Source organism: Hemitrygon akajei, chromosome 10 (genome assembly GCF_048418815.1).
Source record: "Hemitrygon akajei chromosome 10, sHemAka1.3, whole genome shotgun sequence".
Taxonomy (NCBI): domain Eukaryota; kingdom Metazoa; phylum Chordata; class Chondrichthyes; order Myliobatiformes; family Dasyatidae; genus Hemitrygon; species Hemitrygon akajei.
In genome coordinates, this window is record NC_133133.1 from 116,755,730 (window position 1) to 116,771,697 (window position 15,968).

At 45.0% G+C, this 15,968-nt stretch overlaps 1 protein-coding gene across 1 annotated transcript in view; it reads left to right on the forward strand.

Moving 5' to 3' along the window:
- The first annotated feature begins 4,225 nt into the window (after window positions 1–4,225).
- The window catches only part of rassf3 (Ras association domain family member 3), a 247,356-nt gene continuing 235,613 nt past the window's right edge, over window positions 4,226–15,968 (forward strand). The window contains exon 1 of the mRNA XM_073058804.1: window positions 4,226–4,625. Within this exon, the coding sequence (XP_072914905.1) occupies window positions 4,340–4,625 (286 nt within the window). The 5' untranslated portion in view covers window positions 4,226–4,339. The remainder of the gene's footprint in view (window positions 4,626–15,968) is intronic.

Here is a 15,968-nt window from a genome sequence, read left to right on the forward strand (position 1 = left end):
CTTCTGTGTGCAATTATCTTTTGGTAGATTTGTAGTTGTCCAGGTGAAAAACAAACTGTTGGAGGAAGTCAGCCGAGGAAAAGTGATTCTCCATGTTGTGGGTTGAGACGAGGAATCCTGATAGAACAGAATAAATTGCTGGCCAAAGACAATATACACCCACTGGCTACTTTTACAGGTACATGTGCACCTGCTGATTAATGCTAATATCCAGTCATGTGGCAATAACTCAATACATAAAAACACACAGGCAGGGCCAGGAGGTTCAGTTGTTGTTCAGACCAAACATCAGAATGGGGAAGAAATATGATCTGAGTGACTTTGACTATGGAGTGATTGTTGGTGCCAGATGGAGTTGTTTGAGTATCTCAGAAACTGCTGATCTCCTGGGATTTTCACACACAACTGTCTCTGGAGTTTACAGAGAATGGTGCAATAAACCAAAGAGTAAGTCCAATGAGTGGCAGTTCTAAGGTTGAAAGCTCCTTGTTAATGAGAGAGGTCAGAGGAGACTGGTTCAAGCTGACATGAAGGTGACGGTAGCTCAAATAACCACGTTACAACTGTGGTGTGCAGAAGAGCATCTCTGAATGCACAACACGTCGAACCTTGCAGTGGATGCTACAGCAGCAGAAGATCACACTGCATTCCTCTCCTGTACCTAATAAAGTGGCCACTGTGTGTACTTGCAGATACCACAAAAATATGAAACAAAAACTCTGCTCATATACATGTCAAACTGTATATCAACAAACTGAGCTATTTCACATTAAAGATCCAAACTGAGAACTTTTCAATAGATTTTTAACTGGTTGTTATTTAATTAAAGAGTTGGTCTGTAACCTCTCACACATTCAGGGTTACTTGAATTACTTTTGGAGGATACTCCATCCTGTTATGGAAGCAGGTCTCATGTATCCTTAAGGCTTGCATCCCCTTTGGTCAGAGCAGCCTCAAGGGGCTAATCCCATTTCTGATCACCTTTGTCATCGTATGGTGTCGATGCAGCCTGGTTTGGAGGCACCAATGCACAGGATCACAAGAGGCAATGAGGAATGGTGGACTCGGCCAGTCCCATCATGGTTACAGCTTCCTCCATCATCAAGAAGTAAATCCCCTGTTCCTTGTTATGTCAGGGGTCTTTTACATAAAAGGGAAGGCTCCTAAACAGAAGACACACCACTGTGGCTGTAAGACAAAATGCTAAGAATTACAATCAGGTTAGAATCTGTTGTTGTGTGGCAGCAGTACAGTGCAGGCATAAAGTTACTATAAGTTGCAAAAATAAATTAACAATGCTGAAGAGGAATAGCAAGATGGTGTTCAGAGGTTCATAGACCGTTCAGAAATTTGATGCTGGAGAGGAAGAAGCTGTCCCTAAGCTGTTGAATGTGCGTCTTCAGGCTCCTGTTCCTCTCTGGTGACAATAATGAGAAGAGCACTTGGCTTGGTGGTGAGGCAACTTTAAATTTCTCAGTGAATTCATTTCAGAGGATCTGTCTTGGACCTGGCACATCAGTGCAATTATAAAAAAAAGCTCAGCAGTGCCTCTCTTCCTTAGAAGTTTGTACAGATTCGGCATAACATCTAAAACTGACAAGCTGGAAATTCAAGCAACACACACAAAATGCTGGTGGAACGCAGCAGGTCAGTCAGCATCTATAGGGAGAAGTGCTGTCCTGATGAAGGGTCTTGGCCTGGGACGTCGACAGCGCTTCTCCCTATACATGCTGCCTGACCTGCTGTGTTCCACCAGCATTTTGTGTGTGTTGCTTTAATTTCCAGCATCTGCAGATTTCCTCGTGTTAAACTTCTATAGATGTGTGGTGGAGAATTTATTGACTGGTTGCATTGGAAACACCAATGCCTCTGAGTGGAAAATCTTACAAAAAGTGATGGATGCTGTCCAGTCAACCATGGGTAAAGCCCTCCCCACCATTAAACATATCTACATGGAGCATTGTCGCAGGAAAGCAGCATCCATCAACAGGGACCCCCACCACTTGGGTTATGCTCTCTTCTCACTGCTGCCATCAGGAAGAAGGTACAGGAGCCTCAGGACTCTCACCACTGTGTTCAGCAAGTTATTACCCTTCAATCATCAGGCTCTTGAACCAGTGGGGATAACATCACTCATGTTCACTGAACTGTTGGCACAACCTATGGACACACTTTCAAGGACACTTCATCTTCTCAATATTTATTGTTTGTTTATTTGTTATTTCTTCATATTTGCACTATGTACTGTAATGCACACTGGTTGTCTGCCCTGTTGTATATGTACTTTGACCTTGCATTCCAACTCTGTAAGGCCCCACCATTTGAAAAACAGCCTTGATGGTGTATATGGTTACGAATTGGAATCAGGTCTATTATCACTGATATGTCATGAAATTTGTTGTTGCATGGCAGCAGTACAATACATTAAACAAATTAAGTTACAATAAGAAATATAAAGAATAAATAAATGGAGCAAACTCAGTGGTGTAAAGCTCGTGGGTTTACAGACCATTGGTAATGAGTAGAGGGCATGACCTGGATGGTGAGGGTCGTTAATGATGCATGCCACCTTCTTGAGCCTCCATGTTCTCGATGGTGGGGTGGCTAGTGTCCATGATGGAGCTGGCTGAGATGACAACCCTCTGCAGCCTCTTTCGATCCTGTGCACTGGAGCTTCTATACCAGGCAATGATGTAACCAGTCACAATGCTCTCAACCATACATCCGTAGAAATTTTGGTGACATATTAACTCTCCTCAGACTCCTAATGAAGTATAACCACTGGCGTACCTTCTTCAAGACTCCATAATGAAGGAACATTTGGGCTGAGACTATTCATCAGGACTGGCCCAATGGAATCATCTCTTGGCCTCCACCCTGTCAGTGTACCTCCCATTGGAGTTTGTCCATTACCCTCCGTAGATGCTGCCTGACCTGCTAAATTCCTCCAGCATTTTGTATGTTTTGCCCAAGATTTCCATAAGATCTTAAGACATAGGAGCAGAATTAGGCCATTCAGTCCTTTGCGTCTGCTCTGCTATTTGATCACGGCCAATTTATTTACCCTCTCAACCTCATTCTCCCGCCTTCTCTCTTGACTAATCAAAAACTTAAATCAACCTCTTCTTTAAACATACCCAATGACTTGGCCTTCACAACTGACTGTAGTGATGAATTCTATAGATTCAGCACCCTCTGGCTAAAGAAATGTCTGCTTATCTCTTCTGAGGCTGTGCCCTCTGGTCAAAGTCTCTCCCACTATAGGAAACATCCTCACCATGTTCACTCTATCTAGGCTTTTCAATATTCGATAGGTTTGAAGAAGATTCTTCCCTTTCTTCTAAACTCCAATGAGTACAGGCCCAGAGCCATCAAACTCTCCTCACACATTAACCCTTTCATTCCTGGGATAATTCTCGTAAACCTCTTCTAGAGTCTCTCCAATGTCAGCACATCTATTCTTAGATGATGGGGCCCAAAACTGCTCACAATTATCCAATGCCTTATGAAACCTCAGTATTATCTCCTTGCTTTTAAGTTCTAGTCCTCTCGAAATGAATGCTAACATTGCATTTGCCTTCCTCGCCACAGACGCGACCTGCATCTTGCAACCTGCTTTGCAACAACTACAGAATCTCTTTGTTGACCAGTGGTCCATCAGATTAGACCTGCTTCATCGCTCCAGTGTGAGCGATGTCATGTCTGGCCTGTGTGGAGTTCACAAATTCTGCCTGTTTCCTCCTAATCCCAAATATGTGTGGGTTGTTAGGTTAATGAAACTCAATTGGAGATTCTGAAAACCTGAAATAAAAACAGAAAGCACTGAGAACACTCAAGTGTGTCAGGCAGCATCTATGGAGGGAGAAACACTAAGTGTTTCAGACAGGTTGTGTCAAACGGCTATTTATCCCGAAGCTTTAACTGTTTCTCTCTGCACAGATGCTGCCTGACCTGCTGAGTGTTTGCAGCGTTTTTTCCTTGTGAGGTTACCCCTCATGTAGGTGTATGGTAGGAGGATTCGAGGGAGAGGGAGATAGGAACCGAACGGCGGAGCGAGGCTTGAACCCGCAACCTCAGCGTGCCGTTCAAAGGTCCCATTGTCAGGCGCTTGCAGAACAAAATATTTTGGGGAAAAAATGCAAATAAATCCCGCGCAGAGAGACTTCCTTAATGTGTTGTGTAAAGCGTGTGCGGGCGGTCTATGAGTCAGGTGTCGCTCCTGGGGTTGAATCTGAAACCTGATCCCCGACTGCCTCACCGATCCACCGCCTATCTCTGCCCTGTCCTCCGAAGTAGGAAGAGGCTTGAGGGGGGCGAAGCACGGGTCGCAGGAGGGGATATGAAAGGGGGGAAGGTGGCCAAGGAAAGAGCGCCTTCCCCGGCTCCACTGCCTCTCGCCAACGGCGCGGGAGAGCAGAGGGAGGCGAGACCCTGGAAGGCGGCGGACGATGTCGGTCCCCTGGGCAAGGGGCGCAAGAGGTACCGACCTCCGGACGTGAGGACAATCTTCACCGAGGAAGGAGGGAAGCGAGGCGAGGGACACCACTTCGAGCCGTCGCTGGCCGCAAACGCCTGGTGTGACCTCTGCTGCCTCTTTATCTGGCATCTGTCCCTCCAATGCACAGGTCAGTTCCATGGCTTTACATGCCCGCCCCACACAGTCTCACACCGGTTAGAATTAGCTTAACCTGGCATTGGGCCAAATCCTCTGTATTCCTTAATATAAATTGTGGTGGGCCGAATTTCCGCCCCAAAACGGAAAGGAATCCTAAGTATGGGAAGGTTTGTCATCAATTGCCTATCCCTTACTGCCCTCAGGAGGGGGTTATTGTTTCAGGGAGAGATACAGCAGGAAATCGGGCCTGTTCCTTGGGTCTTGGATAATTTTTGCCGTTAATGTTTCTCTCTGAGTGTCATGTATCTGATTCTCTGCGTCACTGACGCTGTCTTCAGAAGTTTTTCATTCCACCTGTACTTGTGTAGATGTGCGAACTCCACGCAGAGTGCACTCGAAAATCCGGATTGAACCAGGGTCTATTTTTAAAATTTTTGAATTCTGTTTTTCTTTCTTTTTTTTTTAACCTGGGTGTCTGGTACAGATTTTTAAATCTGAGTCTCTGGTAAAGATTTTTAAACCTGGGTCTCTGCTACAGATTTTTAAACCTGGGTGTCTGGTAAAGATTTTTAAACATGGGTGTCTGGTACAGATTTTAAACCTGGTTCTCTGCTATGGATTTTAAACCTGGGTCTCCGGTGCGGATTTTAAACCTGAGTCTCCGGTGCGGATTTTAAACCTGGGTCTCCGGTACGGAGTTTAAACCTGGGTCTCTGGTACGGATTTTAAACCTGGGTCTCCGGTACGGAGTTTAAACCTGAGTCTCCGGTACGGAGTTTAAACCTGGGTCTCCGGTACGGAGTTTAAACCTGAGTCTCCGGTACGGAGTTTAAACCTGAGTCTCTGGTACGGAGTTTAAACCTGGGTATCAGGTACGGATTTTAAACCTGGGTCTCCGGTACGGAGTTTAAACCTGAGTCTCCGGTACGGATTTTAAACCTGGGTATCCGGTACGGATTTTAAACCTGGGTCTCCGGTACGGAGTTTAAACTTGAGTCTCCGGTACGGAGTTTAAACCTGGGTCTCCGGTACGGAGTTTAAACCTGAGTCTCCGGTACGGAGTTTAAACCTGGGTCTCCGGTACGGAGTTTAAACCTGAGTCTCCGGTACGGAGTTTAAACCTGGGTCTCCGGTGCGGATTTTAAACCTGGGTAGCTGGTATAGATTTTAAAATCTGGATCTGTGAGGCAGTGGCTCTACCAGCTTTGCCACTAGAACACCGGTGGTGAGCTGTCTTCTTGAATCACCAACGTCCTTCTGGTGTGGATGAGCACCGCACAATGTTACTGGGGATGGAGCTCTTGGAATTTGTTTTACAGTGAGGAAGGGCCGGTGATAGATTTCCAAGTCAACATGGAGTGGAATTGGGAGTGGTCTCGTATTTCTGAAACTCTTGTCCTTGGCCGGGTTTGAGAATGTTGTTGTAGCAATTCCCTTCCCCAATAAATGATTAGTGGGAGTCAAATCTTCTTGTCCCATTTGTGGGTCATGAATAAGAATCAGATTTATTACCACTGACAAACGTTGTGAAATGTGTTGTTTTATGGCAGCAATACAGTCCAAGACATAAAAAAAACCATGTTACCAAAAAAAAATAGTGCGAAAAGGAATAGTTGGGTAGAGTTCATGGGTTCATGGATCATTCAGGAACCTGGGGAGGTTGGGGAGATCCTAAATGAATACTTTGCTTCAGTATTCACAAGTGAAAAGGATCTTGATCAGGGTGAGGTCCAAATAGAGCAGGCCTGTGTGCTGGACAATGTGGAGATTATGGAAGAAGAGGTGCTGGATCTTCTTAAAAACATCAAGATTGATAAATCCCCAGGGCTGGATATGATACACCCAAGGTTGTTGTGGGAATTGAGAGAAGAGATCACAGGAGCATTAGCCATGATCTTTGAATCCTGTTTGGCTACAGGGGAAGTGCCGGAGGACTGGAGAATGGCAAATGTAGTTCCCTTGTTTAAAAAAGGTAATAAGGAGAAACCTGGGAACTAAAGACTAGTAAGTCTTATGTTGGTGGTCTGCAAACTACTGGAAAGGATTCTTAAGGATAGGATTAACGAGCATTTGGAGAAGTACAGTCTACTCATGGATAGTCAACATGGCTTTGTGAAGGGAAGATTGTGCCTCACGAGCCTGATTGAGTTTTTTGAAGAGGTAACAAAAGAAATTGATGAGGGTAGGGCAGTGGATGTGGTCTACATGGACTTTAGCAAAGCATTTGACAAGGTCCCCCATGAGAGACTCATCCAGAAAGTCATGAGGCATGGGATAAGTGGAACCTTGGCTGTTTGTATAAAAAATTGGCTTAAAGGAAGAAAGCAGAGGGTAGTTGTGGAAGGAAAGTATTCAGCCTAGAGGTCGGTGACTAGTGGAGTGCCGCAGGGATCTGTCCTGGGACCCCTGCTATTTGTGATTTTTATAAATGACCTGGATGTAGAGGCGGAAGGATGGGTGAGTAAGTTTGCGGATGACACAAAGATTGGAGGAGTTGTGGATGGAGCTGTAGGTTGTCAAAGGTTACAAGAGGATATAGACAGGCTGCAGAGGCAGATGAAGTTCAACCCGGTTAGGTGTGAGGTGATGCAGTTTGGAAGGACAAACCAGAAGACTGAGTACAGGATTAATGGTCAGTTACTTAAGAATGTGGATGAACAAAGGGACCTTGGGGTTCAAATGCATATGTCCCTCAAGGTCGCTGCACAGGTTGATAGGGTAGTTAAGAAGGCCTATGGGATGCTAGGCTTCATTCACAGGGGGATTGAGTTCAAGATTAGAGAGGTCATGTTGCAACTCTACAAATCTCTGGTGAGACCACACTTCAATTCTGGTCACCCCATTATAGGAAGGATGTGGAAGCTATGGAGAGGGTGCAGAGGAGATTTACCAGGATGTTGTCTGGTTTGGAGAACAAGTCATATGAAGCAAGGTTAGCAGAGCTGGGACTTTTCTCTTTAGAGCATAGAAGAATGAGAGGGGACTTGATAGAGGTCTACAAGATTATGAGAGGCATAGATAAGGTGAATAGTCAGTACCAGTTTCCCAGGGCACCAATAGCAAATGCCAGAGGGCATATGCACAAAATTAAGGGAGGGAAGTTTAGAGGAGACATCAGGGGTAAGTTTTTTACACAGAGGGTTGTGGGTGCCTGGAATGACTTGCCAGGGATGGTGATGGAGGGTAAAACATTAGGGGTATTTAAGAGCCTCTTGGACAGGCACAAGATGAAAGAAAAATAGAGGGTTATGGGGTAGTGTGGGTTTAGTACTTTTTTAAAGGATTATATGGGTCGGCACAACATGGAGGGCATAAGGGCCTGTACTGTGCTGTAATGTTCTGTGGTTCTAAGGTTCTGATGAGTTAAGTTCAAATCTGAGCAACATCCTCAGGATCTTCTAAGATTGGAGCAGGATCAGGCCATTTGGCCCATTGAGTCTGCACTGCCATTCCATCATGGCTGATTTATTATCCCTCTCAACTCCATTCTCCTGCCCTGACTAATCAAGAGCCTAACAAACTTTGTTTTAAATATACCCAGTAACCTGGCCTCCACAGATGTCCGTGACCATGAATTCCACAGATTCACCACTGATTCCTCTGTTAAATAAAAATTCCTCCTCATGTCTGTTCTAAAGGATATCCTTCGATTCTGAGAGTGTGCCCTCTGGTCCCAGAGTCTCCCACTGTTGGAAACGTCCTCTCCCTGTCCACTGTGTCTAGGCCTTTCAATGTACCGAAGATTACTGATCATAGTGGTATCAGTGTGTCTTATGGTTTGAGGCAATATTCGTCTAATGCCGCACCACCGCATTTCATTACTTTGTAGTTACTGGCAGTCAATCGTTAATCCTCCCTGTGGTCCGTCTGTGATTCCACAATTGTCCATTTGTAATGGTGTAATCAGTACGTTTCAGGTAATATCCACTGCTTCTGTGCTGTGACTCTATTGCAGACAAATGGGACTGGCCATCTTGGTTACCATGGAGAAGTTAGGCCAAAGGGCTTGTTTCTATGTTGTATAACTCTATTACTCTATGACACTGGGAACTTTAGACCATAAAACCTTAAGACATAGGAAAAGTCTGCTCTGTTATCCGTGATGGCTGATTTATTTTCTCTCTCAGCCCCATTCTCCTGCCTTCTGTCTGTAACCTTTGATGCATTTATCAATCAAGAATCTATCAACCTCTGCTTTAAATGTACCCAATGACTCGGCCTCCTCAGATGTCTGTGCAACTCATCCAATCACAGGAGCTTGCACTTGGGGAGGAGGCCATTCAGCCCATTACACCTATGCAGGCCATGTTGGTTCTTTCATAACAACACACAGAAAATGCTGGAGGAATTCAGCAGGTCAGGCAGCATCTACGGAGAGGAATAAACAGTCGATGTTCCGCTTCGAGGCCCTTCATCTCGATTGGAAAAGAAGGGGGCAGAAGCAAGAAGAGAAGGTGGGATGAGGGGAAGGAGAATAAGATGGCAGCTGTCTCTGCCCCCTACCTTTCCAGCCCCAGAAGTCCCCTCCATAGATGTTGCCCGACCTGCTGATTTCCTCCAACGTTTAAGGTAATTTTATTTGTCACATGTACATTGAAACATCCAGTGAAACACATCATTTTGTGTCAACAGCCAACACATTCTGAGGAGGTGCAGGTGTCCCGCAGCTTCCAGCACCAACGTAGCACACCCACAACCCACTAACCCTAACCCGTACATCTTTGGAATGTGGGAGTATCTGGAGGACACCCATGCTATCACAGGGAGAAGTTACAAACCTTACAGACAGTGGCGGGAATTGAGCCCGTATCACACACTGTACTATCGTACACGCTATCGTACTGCGTCGCTCATCACGCTGTATGTGCTGCTCTGGATTTCCATCGTCTGCAGTATCTGCCGTGTTAGTCGGTTTATCACCTGCACATTTCAGTCTGGAGTAGCATTAGGTTCTTTCCCAACCAACTTCCTTTAACAATCGTTGGTGGATCTCCTCCCTATGCTTTCCTGAAGAACGTGGACAATCCCAGCAGCACCCTGCAGGCAAAATATGTCACCACAGCGCAAACCATTTCACCTGTGCTCAGCTCTCAGCTCTCTGCTCTGTTTGGGACAGTTACAGAGGGACAATGAGTCTCGTGTGGTTCTGCGCAGTTGAGGTTGCAGCGCCTGGTGTTTAGCGTTCACTCCCTCTGTAATCTTACAACACCGAACAGGGCCATTTGGCCCATCCAGTCACTGTCACCTCTCATCAGTCCCAACTCCCCCCACTTACTTTGATAGGTTCTCGATTAATCAAGGCGTCAAAGGTTACAGGGAGAAGGCAGGATGATAAATCAGCCTGGGTGGAGTGGCAGAGCAGACTTGATGGGCTGAATGGCCTGGTTCTGCTGCTATGCCTCATTGCCCTCACAATCCATTTCATTATTTTCTTGCACTTTATCGTTTACCTGCAAGGCACTCTTTCAGTGGCTGTTACGCTTCATTCTGCTGTGTTACTGCTCTGTCTCCATGCACTGGGTAATGGTCTGATCTGTATGCACTTCTCACTGTACATGTGACAAAATCAGGTTTAATATCATCGACACACCTTGTGAAATGTATTGTTCTGCAGCAGCAGTATGTTGCAATTCGTAATAAATTACAGTAAGAAATATATTGTAACTGACTGGCTTTAGGACAGCAGTGACCCTCCTTTTCCTCTTCTCCTGTCAGTAGAAGCGGTTCCGCCTAACTAAGGCATGCATCAAGGCCAGGAGCTGGACTTGGGTGTCAGCGGCTATTTGAGATGTATGCCATTGGGAGCATTTGATAGGTAGTGGGAGCTTATCCCACCACTGCACCCCCCAGCTATGACAACCTTAAGGAATATATTTATATAAACTAAATTAACTAGTGCAAAAATAACAAGGTAGTGTTCATGGTTCATTGTCTATTCAGAACTCTGATGGCAGAGGGGAAGAAACTGTTTCTAAAACGTTGTGTGTCTTCAGGCTCCCGTACCTCCCCCCCCCCCGATGATAGTAATGAGAAGAGAGAATGTCCCGGGGTGCCAAGTGCCCTTAATGACGGATGCCGCCTTTTGAAGACAATAATGAACGAACCAACCATACAAGCAACCCTTTCGTTTCACAGCCGTTAACTGGCCTCTTGAGAGTGATATTGACTCAAGATACTTTTCTGTATAATCCATTACAGTTAGTCCTTTGCAACAACAATCTCTGTTTTTAAAGTCACGGAGATTCTTCTATCAATAGTGTCCTCAATGCCACCCTTCTGGAGAAATGGCCGGAGAAATGGCCGATGTTTAGCATTGCATTCTCTTCAATAAATGTCAAACTACCTGTGTTGGGAGTTTCCACCTGTAGACGAATGACTGAACATATCATCATCTCCAACAAGTTGATGGTAGGTTTGCATAATGACAACTGGAATTTCTGGAATGCAAGTGACACACTGTCATTTCTTCCTCGGTTACTACAACATCTTCCAGAATCAGAATCAGGTTTAATATCATTGCCTTTATGTCATGAAACTTGTTTTGTTCTAACAGTACATAACAACACATAATAATTTATTTTTAAAAAACTATAAATTACAATAAGAAATATACTTTAAAAAATTAAATTAATTCAGTGGTGCAAAAAGAGAGCAATAAACGATAAAGATAGTGAGGTGGTATTCATGGGTTCATTGTCTGTTCAAAAATCTGATGGTGGAGGGGAAGAAGCTGTTCCCAAAATGTTGAGTGTGTGTCTTCAGGCTCCTGTACCATCTCCTTGATGGTAGCAATGAGAAAGGGGCATGACCTGGGTGATGGGGTCCTTCATGATGGATGCTGCCTTTCTGAGGATTGCCTTTTGAAGATGACAAAAGATCTAACATCAAGAGCCCCATATGAACAACGAAGTGCTCCTCCTCTCCTGGTCTTTGCACTGACTTGTTTGTGTTGCTTGACCCACAAGTTCCTGGGCACAATGATTGCAGCTGCATCTACGACGTGCCAAGGTTCTCTCTGTCCCCGGTGTGGCGAAGGATGGGTCTGGCCCCGTTGCTATGCAATGACCCAGACCAACAGCTTTGACCACAAGTCCATCAGGAAGTGAATGGCTCAGAATGACCTGCAGACACTGCAGAGAGTGGGTGGTTTCCTGAGCATTGATGGGGTGGTCCATACCACCTGGCAGCATGCTGCATCGCCAGGCCTCACCAACAGGGACCAAGACCTTGTCTAGTTGATGATGTGAGGGGCCCCTCCTGCATGCCCGGAGCGTCTCTGCCACTGTGGGACGACCGTAGCGGGGAAGCTCACCTCTTTGTGGACTGTGGACTTGAGAAGAGGGTGTGGAGAAAGATGAAAGGGCCCCTGTCACACTTTGCTCTGATCTCCAGGCTGTTCCCAGGGACGCTCACGGAGACAAATAGCCGGTGCTGCTGGCAGATATTCAGCTTGGTGAAAGACTCCCTTGGTCTGCCCAGCACGCCGAGATATCCAGCAGGAATGCTGCCGACTGGCACATTCCGGGCCGCAGAATTACACGCTGAGGGAAGCGCTAAAGCCTGGTGGGCCACCACAAGGGCTCAGACCTTCCCCACTGGGCCCGTGTGTTGGTCGCACCAACCTTCAGTGTAGGGTTCTTCTGCTACTGGAGAGGGAGGAACGAGGTGAGGATGAAGCCCCTCAGTTATGGTAGTAGTGAACAACGTCACAAGGGTGGCAGCAGTGTCATGGATGTGTGGGAATGTAACAGAATAATACTGGAAACACTGACTTTGAAAGTAAACAATGAAAAGGTATTGACTGGTTTATTGTAAATAACTTTATAGTGAAAAACGATTATTTTGATACATAAAAGAATCTGTACCCGATATCACTGCCAACTACCTGATGAGGCCATTTTGATCTGTTTCCTCAAACTTGGGTCAGTTTGGAGTGCTGTCCGTTACAGGGATGATGTTCAGCCACATTTGCAAAACCAGCCCTCACCGTGTTCAACACACACAAAATGTGAAGGGGTTCAACAGGTTAGGCGCCATCCATGGAGGGAAATGAACAGTCGATGTTTCAGCCCGAGACCCTCTGTCAGGACCCTTTATTTAGTCTCGGCCCAAATTGCGGTAAACACAAGTAAATCAATTACGTATATTGAATAGATTTAGGAAGTGGAGGATCTAATTGCAGAGGGAGGTACAGAGGCCCAGGTTCTGCAACTTCTCAATCAAGATTGTGAGAATGATGGTATGAAATGCTGAGCTATAGTCGATCCTTCTTCCCACTTGTAAATTCTCTAGCAACTTTTGCATCGCGACAATACATGAAGGTAACAGCAGTTTCTGTGTTGTACATAAATATTCCTCGCAGCTTCACTTTCCCAACCTCGTGAGGTAGAGGTTTCCACTTTAAATGAACTGGCAGTTCTTTTGTGCTTCACAGTTTGGCATTTGACAGTGAATTAGCACGTTCTTCAATAAAAACAGTATAAACAAGCCAGTTCTAAAATCTGCAACAAATCATCACAAACTCCATGTTGTCAACACCGTCTGCATCAGAAAGTGGAAAAGGAAATGTGATTGTGTACAATCGTGAAATATACTCAACATGCCAATGAGGTAGAAGGTGACAACCCTTTCTGCACAGCTTAAGTTCCCTTGTGCACTAGTAGCAAAAGAAGGAACATTGGATATGGTCCAGTTCATCACGGGTAAAGCCCACCCAGCATTGAGCACATCTACATGAAACACTGTTGCAGGAAAGCAGCATCCAGCATCAAGGACCCCCCGCCACCCAGGCCATGCTCTCTTTTCACTACTGCAATCAGAAAGAAGATACAGGAGCCTCAGGATTCACACCACCAGGTTCAGCAACAGTTATTAACAATCAGGCTCCTGAACCGGAAGGGATAATTTTACTCACCTTCACTTGCCCCATCACTGAGATATTCCAACAAACTGTGGACTCACTTTCAAAGGCTCCTCATCTCATGTTCTTGACATTTATTGCTTATTTATTATTATCTTTATTATTTCTTTCTTTCTTTTTGTGTTTGCACAGTTTATTGTCTTTTGCACACTGGTTAACTTGGCCTGTTGGGTGCAATCTTTCATTGATTCTATTATGGTTATTGGATTTATTAAGAATGCTGCAAGAAAATGAATCTCATGGTTGTATATGTGACATATATGCACTTTGATAATAAATTTACTTTGAACTTTTAAATATTAAAGCGCACCATCCATGACAAGGTAGATTGAGAGATCAACAGTTCATCATTTTGTGCAAGAGGTCTTGATTAGTTGGGGCGTCAAATGTTACAGAGGGAAAGCAGGAGAATGGGGTTGAGAGGAAGTATCAATCAGCCACGGCCAGTGGCAGAGCACATTTGATGGGCCAAATGGCTTAATGCTGCTCCTTTGACTTATGGGCTTAAGATCTTATTCAGGAGTCTAATTACAACAGGATAGGAGCTGTTCTTGAGCCTGGTTGTATGTGTTTTCAAGCTTTTGTATCTTCTACCTGGTGGCGTGAGTAAGAAGACGGAATGGCCAAATTAGAACAGGATAGAAGCTGTCCTTGAACCTGGTGGTCATGTTTTAAACTTTGGAATCTTCTGCCCAGTGGCATGAGTAAGAAGAGAGAATGAGTGAGGCGGGAGGGAGTCTTGATTATGTTGGCTGCTTTCCTGAGGCGGGGAAACGTACTGAGTTATGGAGAAAAAGTTCTGTTTGCTTGCCATCCAGATCGTTCCATACATAAGTACACCAAGGAGGTACCAGAAAAACAGAGTGCAGAATATATTGTTCTGTTTACTGAGAAAGTGCAGTCAGGTGCATGGGCCACAGTGAGGTAGACTGGGTTCACCTTCGTCATATGTTCTAGAGTCTTATAACAATGGGATCAAAGCTGTCCATGAAACTGCTGGTCATGTTTCCAAACCTCTGCCCGATGGGAGGGCAGAGAGGAAAAGAGAATGATGAACGTAGGAGGGGTCCTTGATTATGCTGGCTGCTTTTCTCAGCCTGGCCTGCTGAGTTCCTCCAACATTCTGTATGTGTTGGTCCGAGTAAATCTTTTCACCTCTCCAAACCCTCCACATCCTTCCGATAGCAGGGCAACCGGAGTTGGATGCAATACTCCAGACGTGGCCTGACCAGAGTTCTAGAAAGCTGCAGTATAACCTCCTGACTCTTGCACTCAAAGTCAGAATAAAATTTATTATCAGAGTAGGTATTTGTTACTGTATATTACCTTGAAATTCATCATCTTGCAGGCATTTGCAGAAAAATAAAGAAGTACAGCAGAATTTACAAAAAGCTGTACATAAACAAACACTGATATACAGCTATTGTGCAAAAGAAGACAAACTGGAAATATACAAATAATACTGAGACCCTGAGTTGTAAAGAGTGAGTCTGTAAGTTGTAGAATCAGTTCGAAGTCGTGGTGAGTGAAGTTATCCACACTGGTTCAGGAACCTGATGATTGTAGGGTAGTAACTGTTCATGAACTAGTGGTTCAGGCTTCTGTACCTCATACCCGATGACAGCAGTGAGAAGAGAGCGTGGCCTGGAGGGAGGGTTCCTCTATGATGGATGCTGCTTTCTTCTGGCAGCACTCCTTATTGATGTGCTCAATGGTGGGGAGGTGACTGACTAGGCCACATCCACTACTTTCTTGTAGGATTTTCCATTTAAGGGCATTGGAGTTTCCACACTTGGCTGTGATGCAACTAGTCTGGATACTCTCCACTGTGCATCTATAAAAGTTTGTCCAAAGTGTTAGTAACTCAGTGCTTTGGCTAATAAAGAGAAGCGTGCCTTCAGTTAAATAACAGAGGAAATGTTGCATCTTGTTGTTGGTGGTGGCCTTTGGCTGTCACTCATGAATTGATGCACTTTTTCCGTTCAGGAAAGAAAACTATGAAGTCTGCGATGTTATTTATTGGATGGCGTAGTGTATTCCTTTTGTACTTGTGCACGATGCGTGTCTACATGAAGTACAATGTTGATGCAGGCACAGACCGTATGATAACTGGTGATTGGTTTATTATTGTCACATGGACCAGGATACAGTGAAAACTTTTGTTTACATGCCATCCTGACAGATCATTTCAAACTGAGGAAGTACAAAAGAAAAAAGAACAAAATGCAGAATCTAGTGTTACGGTTACAGAGAAAGTGCAGTGTTTGTAGACAAATAACTTCCTCACTCGCAGACTCCAGTCAGTTCAGATTGGTAACAACATCTCCTCCACAATCTCCATCAGCACAGGAGCACCACCTTCCCCCTGCTCTACTCGCTTCACACTCATGACTGTGAGGTGAAGTACAGCTCCAAAGCAATATTCAAGTTTGC